Genomic DNA, 11934 nt, shown 5'->3' with positions numbered 1-11934 from the left:
TGTGACATTTTAGCAATGAACAAAAAAGGGTGATGATATGCAAAAAAACCCACTGCAACTCATTTTTCACATAAATAATCATGGCCTGGTATTACAGAAAGCTTGCTGAGTACATCTAGAACTACAGCACTGTAAGGAGAAATAAATGCTAATTCATTTAACATCTGAAATACCTGAAATACCCAATGTTTATTTGTTGATGCATTGAGCATTATATGAATTTAAAGCCAGCAGCAGCCTCAGTTCACTAATCTTTTGCACAACTTACATGAAACACCCATTTTGTACATCAGCAGGATCAGTCTTATTTCTTAATTTATTAAGTATCTTATACAGTGCTTGATATTTACAGTAAATTATATAACCATGCAAATCAACATGTTTAAGAAATTTGGCCTTTTTGATTGACATTTTCATATTCTGTGGCTATTGGTTCCCTTAGAATTTAGGATAAAAGGCATTTTTTAAAGAATGACCTAAGCCAAATCAGTACCACCTTCAAAGATGTAGAGTCTGAAAATGAAGGTATTTGGGATTTCAGAGCTGCAAAGTGAGAGAATTCAGTCCTTCTGGCTCAAAAAACACAGTTAGATCCACCATTAGATGCAAAAGGTTTCCCCCACTGACTGTCTGCAGCAGCACATCTGCAACTCAGCAGCTCTGAGTCAATTAGAGAAGTGAGAATACCCAAAATGTTTATCACCTTGTTTGATAGAATAGTTTTAGGGGTAATTTCAAAGGCAGGCACAGGCATTTGACACCGGCCTCTTCTCAGGCATCTGATTCTAAATCAGAACTTTGAGGGAAAAATCTTGTCTTTTATGTTTTTTACATATTAGGAAGGAAGAGAAGGCCTCTTATTAGTAACTTTCTTGGTGCATAGGGCTGCTCACTGCAGGCCTTGACACTGGGGAGAATTGGGGATGAGTTGTGATCACTATTTTTATTTTGAATTGTTGGGAAGGAGGCAACAAAAATACCCCCCCTTGGAAGTTTACTGATGACCTGCTGCCATGGGATGGTGACAAGCAGCTGTCACTGTCCCACTCATGACAGATTGCACAGGGCTGGGGATGGATCCAGCAGTGCTGGGAATGCAGGATCACCAGAGAAAAATGACATCCACCACAGCAAACATAAATCTCCCACATTCTGAGAACAACCTGTGTCCTCATGAGGAACTGGTGACGTTTTGAAATACCAAATCCTCTGTGCTTAAGAGTTCATTCACATCTATGACAGGGAAAGAAACACCATCACGACAAATACAGTTGGATATATTTAAACAAGCTAAAATATCAAACCCTTTTCACACTTGAGAGCAAATATTCCAGTTTCCATCTAGGCATTAACATCTGTGGTAATGGAAAGCTTTTGAATAAAACACACAGCCTTCTTGGCAGAGAAATGCTGGGGGTTCACCACACAAAATACTACAGAAATCAAAGGTATAGAGGAACTTTTCTCTAATTTGAGCTAGAAGGATTAAATGGGAATAGTGCTTTAAACTGGGCTCTTCCATTTGGCCCATAGGGAAATCAATTAACTTCTTCAATTTGTTTTTGCAGTTATAAAGCAGAGATAGAATCAGTCATCATATCAAAACAAAAATCAGAAGGGTGTTAAAGGGGGCTAAGAAACATAATTACCATGAATCCCATGGAAAGAAAAGGGAACAGTCTCCTAAACTTCCTGAGAAAAGGCGAAATTAAGCAGTGGTAATGTGCAAGTTACATTATTTAACATAACACCATGAAGTTTAGTGGACATCAGTGAAAGAGACACAGTCACTGCCTTGGAGAACTGAACACAAGTCAAATGAAGAGGCAGGTGACACCCAAAGGGACAAGGGCAGGTGGCTGTAGAGCAGTTCAGCTACCTTGTGAGGGCAGGAATGCAGCACAGCAGTAATTTTAATTTTTTTCCCTTGTTAGTGCAGTAAGAGCCACATCTAGTTTAGTTGGCATCTTGAATTCAGATGCATAAATACACTAAAAAAATGTAGTAATCTTCTAAGTCAGTTTTGTGGGGTATTCAAAGTTTGGGATAATGTATGAAAGGACAATGAAAAAAGGACAAACTGGGTCAAGCTGGTGTAGTAAATGGTAAAAAGAATGAACAAAACCACCCAGAGCTTGCAGGAAGGGGGGCTGGAAGCTGCACAAAGCTTACTAAAGGTGAGTAGCTCCCAGTGCTGAGAGGAGAAGAGCAAGGCAAGACTTCAAGTCACTGTTCTGGCACTAACAAAGCTTTCAAAGACACTGTGTCCAAAGAGACCAAAAATCCTGCCACAGCCAAACCTCTCATCTGTGGTTCCAGCCATGCTTGGGAATCAAAGGGGATGGGTGGAAAAGAATAGATTTGGGTAAACAGAATTCCCCTTCAGTTGTATTAAATTCCAGTCAATGGCAGGATCTCCAAGACACTGGTTCTTAATTCCATGTTTGGTGCCCCTCATTCTCTCAGTTTGAGATCTCTTCATCCTCCTAAAGTCATCCTTGCAGCCTGGCCTTGGGCTGGGAGATTTCCAAGAAGGATGTAGGTACAGGGCAAGGAAAGAGCAAAGCAAAGGTGACTGGAGGAAGAATGAATCTACGGGGCTAAGGGACACTGGGAAGTCTGTGCCTAGACCAGGCCTGGGCAGGAACAGGCTCGTGGGATTTATTAACCCAGCCTGGTGCTGTGGGAAGGCAGTGCCCAGAACCAGCACAGCTCAGCACCCCCTGTGCTTCCCCCCAGTGCTCAAACACACAAAACCACAAATGGATGAGTAGAGGGGCCTCCTCTTCCCTTCCTGGGATTTCTCTCCCCTCTGAGTCAAAGAAAATAAAAAACCCCCAAACAGTCAGAACAACCAAGTTGTAGAAAAACTGAACACTGTCATCTGATACCACACAACAGCCTCAGATAAATGTGTTTGGATGATTTGGAGCAATTGCTTTCAAAACAGAACGTGGTGTTGAAAAGGAGGCTATACAAACACACTTTACATTGAAAGGCTTTGTGAAATTATATAAACTGTAAAAACTGAGAAATTTGGCCTCTGCTCGCTTTCCTTCCGCTCCTCAGGGTTGTTATTGCCTCATTATACAGTCGTTTGTACAATGTTTTGGCAGACATTTACTGTTGCATAAATTAAAATCCCCGAATCTAGTCATGCCTACAGGTCTTTTATGAAAATACCAGCAACATTTTTATTTGAATGTCAAAGTTTGTCAACCATTAAACTGATTGATTTTTCATTATGCTATTCAGTAGAAGCAGCAATCTCCAGCCTGTATGCAACATCACTCAGAGAAAAAGATGCATCTTGGAAAAATCCTTCCTGCTTATTCTTTAAAACAGTCTCTTCACAAAGGAACTGGGTTTCAAGATTGGTTTCAGACATTTATTGATATACCAGCAACAGATAGGATGTTGTATCTCCATGCTGTGAAACAGAATGAATTCATCTGTGGCAAGCCAAAAATCCCAATAATACTAGAAAAACCTTTCCAAGTGGCTTTATAAGAAAAATATCAATCGGTGTGAGGAAGAATAGGTTTAAGCCCTCCAGTGTGAAGCCTTCAGAGCATCCAGAACTCCAACCAGACCCTGCACTGTACATCAGGATCCACCAGAGAACCCAGCAATGCAGAGACACCAGTCAAGTCCAGAAAACAATTTTCTTACCTTGTTTAATGTCTGCAAAATGCCCAAGGATGGCAGCCACTGGTGTCCAGATGGAACTCAAAACTTACCTCACACCCCTCTAAAACACCACAAAATTCCCACGTTTACATCCAGAACTGCATTTAGTTGTCCCCGTGCAAGATGAGCCGGTTCATCACTTCATCTGCTGCAGGAAATACTGCAGAAAATACTGCAGGAAATACTGCAGAAAATACTGCAGAAAATACTGCAGAAAATACTGCAGAAAATACTGCAGAAAATACTGCAGAAAATACTGCTGGAAATACTGCTGGAAATACTGCAGAAAATACTGCAGAAAATACTGCAGAAAATACTGCAGAAAATACTGCAGAAAATACTGCAGAAAATACTGCAGAAAATACTGCAGGAAATACTGCAGGAAATACTGCAGAAAATACTGCAGAAAATACTGCTGGAAATACTGCTGGAAATACTGCAGAAAATACTGCAGAAAATACTGCAGAAAATACTGCAGAAAATACTGCAGAAAATACTGCTGGAAATACTGCTGGAAATACTGCTGGAAATACTGCTGCTAACACTGATGCTGAAAATCCAGGCTGGATGTTGGGGTGTCACAACAGCCCCTCTCACTTGGCAGTGCCCATCCATGGTCAGAGAAAACCTAATTCATCAGCTGCAGAGCTTGGAGCACCAACTATTTCATCACCTCTCTCCAAATTTGACTCCCACCACCCAGCACACCCCATGTGCCCACAAAGGAGGGAACCAGCAGGATTTACATTTGTTTTCTTTACCTTCTATTACTTCCCACTGATTACTCAAGTATTACCCTTGGCCTGGCACCATTAAACCTCCTTGGTGGTATCTGACTCAAAGATTAAAGAGTGCAGAGCACACCATAAAAAGATTCATTTAATTAAACTGGGACGTGCCACAAAGTTTAGAACTTGAGGCCTACAAATATGCATAATTCAAGCTGTAAAAAGGTAAATTAAGAACATGCACAATCTGGTCTCTGTATATATACTGTATTTAGAAGTTAAGGACAGCAGGGAAATACTATCAGAAATAGAGTCATGCTTACTGAGTTTTGGGACACATATCCAACTACTGCTTTTTTTTTTAAAATTGTCCTACAAAAGCCCATTTATGCAAGTAATATATTACAACTGCTTAGAGGAATGCCATGAAGAAAGAAACCCATGGAATTCATTGTCCCTACTAAAGATATTACATGGAATACAAAATTCAGCAGTTATTTTGCACTTTATAACCACAAATAAAGCACATGTTCATACGTGTGGTAAGAAACTGGAAGGTGAAGTGCTGCCTAATTACTTCATTTATAAGCAGTACCACAGAATAAAACTGGATAAGGTTCTGCTTACCTAAATTCAGTGTTCCAAATCCCAATTACCTTCAAGGAGGACAATATTTCAAACTTCAGACTGGAGTTTTCTGAGATTCTTGCTTAATTTAGCCTACTTATTTTTTCTTTCTCAAAGGAAATGAATTAAGGCTTTACTGAAAAAACTGTAATAATTAAACCCCCTCACGTTTAGTACATGCAGCAGCATTTTTCAGATTCACTGGACCGTGGATAACAAAACTGAAAGCTAATGTCAGGTTAGAGGAACTTTATTTTTAATTTAATAGCACAGTCAAAAGCACTTTACTACAAAAAGTTATGACTTTCATTATGTCTATAAATAGGCAACTTACTGAATTATCCCACAGAATGTTAATGACATTAGCATTAAGTCCTAATTAAACAATGAAGCGATATGCATTACAATCTGCCACCAAATATGCATAATCAGAAAAAGATTTCAAAATATAAGTATAATTTTATGTTATTTTTATTAAGCTGTAAACAAAGAGTTTGTGTTGATTGGTGAAACCTTATTTGAGAAACAGGGAAAATGTCAGAGAGGGAAAAAGGGACTTGAATAACAAAGTGTCTGCTATCCCAGTCACGTTATAATAGTTATATTTGATTTTTTCCTCTGAAAATCACTGGCACCTCTACTCAAGTAAGTATCATTAACACTGTTCATCTTCTTTCTCAGATACATTTACTTTTATGGACTCTCAAAAGGCTTGAGAAAATACCTGTCACCATTTTACATCTTTTTACTACGACAGTAAAGGGAAATGACTCAACCAAGTTCACTGAGGAAACCAGTCCCAGAACCAAAAAATTTCCATTTCTCTGGAGTCCCAACTTGATCCATCACCACTGCTGGTGTTATGCCTCATGGGAGTCCTGCTCTGTTGTTTTTCATAAAAGCCTCCTTTTCTGCCTTAACAATGCCTGATGTGATTTTGAATAAGGTGTGTAAGTTGTTATGTATTATTTCTGCACTCAAATATGGAGCAGGAAAACACCTCATGACTCAGCTAATGAGTTGCTGTAAGAATCCCACAGTGGATTGTCTCTGAATAATCTATAGTCTAACAGTGAGTCACTGAAGGTACTTAGCAAGGGCTTACACAAATTTTTGCACAGGAGAAAAGGCTGAATTCACGGGATAATTTATCCCCACAAAAGGACTCAGCCATGACTTGCAGTGACTTTCACGCTACGGAAAAGTTCCCAGAGCTGGAAGTGTTTGGTTCCATCGGGCTGACAGCTGCTCTCTCATCATGATTAAATGGCTTTCCCTTGGGTGAGCTCCAGAAATATGCTCAGGTTTGAGATTCAGAATTCCACACTGGCCATTATGCACAGAGGCTAAAACAGCCCAGGAGTGTTTGGGTTGGGGATTTTTTAAATTTTTGGGGTTGAAGAGAAGACTCTTGCCTCCTTTCCCAGACTCAAGTTCCCAGTGATTAAAAAGTGGTTCCTCACTCTGGACATTCAGCTCAGGTACAAAAGACCAGCTCACCAGCAACCACCAAACTGGTTTTATGGCTTGTGAACGGGTCCTGAGGTGCCAAGGAGCTGCAGTCCAGCACAGCATTATCCAGATGTTTTATCCTTACCAACCTCACAGCTCCAGGATCCAGACAACAATCACTTCCAACACAGAAGCATTTCTCAGTCCAGCTTCATGCTTAGACCAAAAAAAAAAAAAAACAAAAAAAGGAATGAGAGCTCATGAAAATAGGCTCCCTGAAGTTGGAGCAGCAAAAAAGCACCTATAAAAGCCAAAGCCACATTTGCTTGACACCAGTGGTGATTGTTGTCATGCACCTCAGAAGAGAAGCCTCCTTGTCTGAAAGGACAGATGGGACTGTCCATAGGCTTTGGCACAGAATGCAGGAACAGCACTAAAGCCTTCTCCAGAGACCCAAATATACTATGAATTATGGGGTAGCACTTCAGAAGGAAGTATGAGATCCTGAAAACCTGTATCTAAAAATGTGGGTGTCCTGAGACTTCCTAAACTGTTTAGTCAAATACACCTGGGTCTGATCTCCACTCAGGCAGGCACCTTCCATCTCTTTTGTCAATGTATGCAAGCAGTGTAAAATATATTTGTTGGAATTGTGACAGAAAGAGTATTTTCCATTAAAGTCCCCTCTGATCAGAACTCCCATGCAGGCAACAACTGCATCTTCCTGATACTTCACTGTCAACTTTGTAAATCTCAGATGTCACTGAGATTTACAACATTCCTGCTGGGCTCCCCAGCCAGATTTGGAAGAACCACTCACTCTTACAAACAGGAACTGGCAGCCTGTAAATAAACATAATGGTGGAATTGTTAATAAGCTCTATTTCCACCAAGAGTAATTCTGTTGCTGGAGATGAGGCTGACAGCATGAATTCCACATGGTTGACCATCTCCTACCACTCACCTCTACATCCCAAACTGTCCTTCTACAGGACCTTTGCATCACATTAACTAAGTTCTTCAAATCATACACCTAAGTTAAGACTTCCATCTGATAATTGAAGCAATCTTAGTCTTAAACTGGGTTGCAATAAATGGATGTTTTATAGCAGCGTCACAAAGTTCCAGTGTCACAACTACTTCTACATCTTACTAAAAATACCTGGCATTAGTACTTATCCAGGGCATTCAAATGCCCTGCCATCACAACTCTCCCACATATTTTTGACAGTTTTGTAACACAGGCAATTCTAACTTTTGGACATTCTATAGTGGTTGATTTCTGCAAAAGTTTAAATGCTAAACTTTCACGAGTTAATGATTTTGTCATAAGATATAAACACACAAAGTTAATTAATACTCTTTCAGAAAAATTGTTAGAAATGGTACATGCACACAGATCATCTAAGTTCCCTGATGTGATCTCAGCAAAGTGCTCCCCTCATTAAAAAAATAGCAACTGTATTAATGGTAGTCACAAAATCCTCAGGAAAAATAAGAAAGGACACAAACAGCAGACAAGCCACCAGAATCTGCAGAGATTATGAACAATTAATGGCTAAAGAGAACACTTATTATGGCAGAAAAACCAGGGGAGATCTCTAGAGAAGTTTAGAGTAGTTCCAAACATGGAAAATTTTACTTAAAAGAGGATGAGTTGCTACTGATATAAAATTGTCAGATAAGTAAAACCCAAAGGTGTACTGCAGAGGATTATATAAAATATCTACAGCAGTAACTGACTGAGCAACAACATACACAATCCAGAATGGATAAACAAACCTACAGACAAACAGTAACACTCTTATTTGTACTGCCGAGGTATTGAAACATGTTTGAGTGCTGAGGAAAGGAATTTTACCCTTTCTCCAGAAGAGGTTATGGATTGTAAGTGACCCAGTCTCTTATTGTGTGAAAGCAGCACATTCATACTTCTGACTTGTCATTAATCAATACACTATTGGTAAATTATTCTTGAAATTAAGCTGTTGTAACTCACATTGCTGATGCAAAAAGATTTGGAGGGGACAGAGAGGAGCCTAAAATACAATGAGGTCTGAAGCCAAAGCAGCCATACAACCCCCTGAGTGTGGAAAGGGAATTGGTCCCAGCTATGTAAGGAGAAATGTTAGGGGAACTCTGACAAGACTCAGTCTATGGAAAATACAGAACACAATGTAAAAGACAAACCTCTGAAAATTCCCCAAATCCTCTTCAGAGCACTCCAGTTAAACAGCACATGCTCCATCACATTCCCACACGGGGGCTGACAGTGCCTGGATGTTTCTGAATCAGCAACTCCAACACAAAGGTATTTTTTCCAGGGGTCAATTTTCCCATTGATGCAAGGAGGATTTACACATGCAAGTCCCATTAATATTAACAGGAGTTACCCACATAAATCCCCCTGCAATGAGAGGAGAAAGGACCCCATAGTCTGCAAGGATCTAAGTTCTAGTGATTACCTGTCAAATGGCCCTGAGCATCATCATCACCAGAAAAAGCAGACGAAGCAGCTTCATGGCTGAAAACCCTTCCAAAGGAGCAGTAACTACCTGAGTCCTACAGATAAGGCAACACAACAGCAGAGGGGAAAACGGCACAAAATGGGCTGTTTGATTATTAAGGGTTAATCCAATTAACCAACTTAAAAAGAAAGTACTCATTAAGGAAGGAATTCAAACATATCAAAGCACTCCTTAGAAAAAAAAGGTGTGAATATTGTATGAGCTCCAAGGTGCTTGAAGGATAATACAGCTACTTGTTTAAAAATTCAATTAACCTTATCTTTCTTTAACTTGATTTATTAATAATCCTACAGATAAATTGCCAGTTTTTAAAAAGTCATGTTATCTTTTGAATACATCGTGTATGACAAGCCTTAAAAACGACTTCAAATCAGCCTAACCCTGACTTTGTGTGCTTAAAGAAAGAACAAAATGCAGTTCAGAGCATGATTTCTGTAAAATACAACAGTCTTATCTACTGCTACTGTGAGTGAGCTATTGGGTACTCAAGTACCATAGGAAAAACATTTGATGTTTCCATTCACCCCATGAGAGAGACATGAAAACAGTTTTTAAGCAATCAATGTAGTGTAAAGTCACAGCCCACAACTTGTAGATCATTCCATCAGGTCTGAAATCAAATCTGCAGTATTTCCAACTTGGCATCACGTGGACACGAAGCACCAAGACAGAACTTTATGTAAATTTGTTGACTTGGATGAACATGCTGTCACATCTGTGAACTTCAGTCTTACTGCAGATCCTGAAGGCAGACAAAAGAATCACCAGGAAATCCCAGCTAACAGAAGAACTGCTTTTCTTTGAAAACAAATGAAAAGGAAACACAGAACAATGCACTTGCAAGCAAACCTTTAATTTTCATCAAACAACTTCCTTGTAAACACAGAAGATGAGAAATCCTATGATCCCTGTTTTTGAGAGACAAACAGGGAGTAGTCCTGCACTTGGTTCTTTTACAGATCTGTGGATGTTAACTACAATCACCAGACACTCATGCTTTCCAATATACATAGGAATTGCAGCTAAATGAAGAGGCAGCCTGTTGATTACTAGATATAAATAACTGCTCAATCACAAGCATCCAAAGGTTACAGTTATTTAATACTGGAAACATTTCAGCCACGGATTTTCTGAGGACTTTGGGATTCAGGTACATACACACAGGGCTATCCTGTAAACAAAGGATGCAAATACGAACAACCCAGGTTCTGAACTAAACTGGACAGGGCAGATGATGCAGGACAAAGTGAAGGTAACAGTTATGCTGTAAAAAAATAAATAAATAACCTTTCTGGCCTGGAGCCACTTTCAAGGCAGGCACGGGCACCAGGGAACTGTACAGACCTGGCTGTGGCACGTCCAGGCAGTGCTGAATAGTCATCATTCCATGGCATTTTTTATTTACTTACAGTATTTAAGCACTGCTGGAACTGTATCACGTTCAGGTAGAAGTTTAAACCCCCCCAACTCATCAAAACTCACTGATCTACTGGGTGCACATTTTAAGGTAAATCTTTAAGTACATGATAAATACTTTTTATCATCTGAATATCTGATTTCAAGCATTGCTCAGAAGAAGTGCAAGTTTAATATGGTCATTTACAAGAGCTTTCTCATTTTATATTTTTCTCATACAAACTAGGTTTATAAATACTTCAATACATTTTATTGTATAAATGCTTCATGATTTATCATTACAAAATGCATAGTTTACAGCTATCACACTAATTTTAATCCTATTATTTGAGATCAACACAAACCTTTGGAATTATCTGCTGAAACTTCTCTCCACCACCACTAAATCCCTCAACTGATGATCACCTAAACTTCTCAGGGCCCCTATTTCAAAATATTAACTACTGGCTTACTAAAGACCCAACCACTGCAACAAATCCAGGGAAACCAACACAGGTATGCTCCATTTAAGATGTGGAATTTTGTTGGGAAATCTGGCATTAGGTTTAAATTGCGTTATTTTCCTGACTACAGTAAATTAATTCACTACTGAAAATGTGTGATCTATTAGATCTTATTAAAAAAACCCTGAATGTAAAATTGTTCCATGTGAGGAGCATCTTTTGGATTATATTTGCTTCTAAATTATGGCATTGGTTTCAAAACCGTACAAGAAAGTCACTCCAGAACTGTCACTATGATTGCCTTCCAGTTCCATTCATAAGAGCACTGAAGGACAGGTTGTGAGCCTCACCCTCACTTGTTTAATCAGCACAGATCCAAGGATTCTTAGCAGAAGATCATCACACTGATAGGAAGCTTGCACTTTTTTCCTTTTGCTTAGCGTTGACTTGTTGCCTGTTTAGAAGATGGAGGATTCCCTCAAAAAATGGAAAACAAAACCAAATTCTCTCGATAAATCCTATTTTAGCACTTTAAATTCAAATTAGTTCTGGATTTTTTGTTCAGCTACAAACCCTGCTGGATCTGGTGGACCTATGAATGTCTCATATCAGTGAAACTACTTGACAAAGATGATTCAAGTTGAAGGGGAAGTAAGGCCATAGCAAATACCAGGGCTCTGGGGGTTTTAAACCTCTTTTTCTTACTCTTACTCCCTTATGTTCTGGTTTGGGTCAATCTCCTCTTCTACTAAGAGAACACTGTTCACTCATTCATTCATTCATTCACTCACTCACTCATTCATTCATTCATTCTTCCTTTGTAACAGCAGCAGCTCCTCCATCACTGCTCCCCTCAGCCGAGGGTTCAGGTTTTGTCTCTGTTGGATTACTCAATCCAGACTCTTCTGGCTCAATCTCATCTTCATCATAAATAATATCTTCTGGATTGGGTGGTGGGGGGCAGAATTCCTCTGTTGGAAACATTTCTTTGAAAATGGTCTCAGCCTATTCAGAAAAAAAAAAAAAAAAGAAGGTAAACTTTCCCTTGAA

General features: G+C 39.4%; 1 protein-coding gene across 2 annotated transcripts in view; it reads right to left on the bottom strand.

Annotated features, from left to right (window-relative positions):
* Window positions 1-6768: 6768 nt before the first annotated feature.
* CHM (CHM Rab escort protein) overlaps window positions 6769-11934 on the bottom strand; it is a 53530-nt gene continuing 48364 nt past the window's right edge. Inside the window, exons 15-16 of one of the 2 annotated variants that reach the window (XM_051786187.1) lie at window positions 11713-11889; window positions 6769-9052 (exon numbers count right to left, since the gene is read on the bottom strand). In XM_051786187.1, coding sequence (XP_051642147.1) covers window positions 8966-9052; window positions 11713-11889 — 264 coding nt within the window. In that variant the 3' untranslated portion in view covers window positions 6769-8965. Of the gene's footprint in view, window positions 9053-9857; window positions 11890-11934 lie in introns of those variants that run through there. The other variant, XM_051786177.1, reaches the window with a different exon arrangement.

The sequence above is a fragment of the Manacus candei genome, unplaced genomic scaffold, assembly GCF_025592945.1.
Source record: "Manacus candei isolate 608988 ecotype Guabito, Panama unplaced genomic scaffold, ASM2559294v1 h1tg000003l, whole genome shotgun sequence".
NCBI classification, from domain to species: Eukaryota; Metazoa; Chordata; class Aves; order Passeriformes; family Pipridae; genus Manacus; species Manacus candei.
The sequence above is the reverse complement of the archived record's forward strand: the minus strand, read 5'-3'. Positions and strand labels throughout refer to the sequence as shown.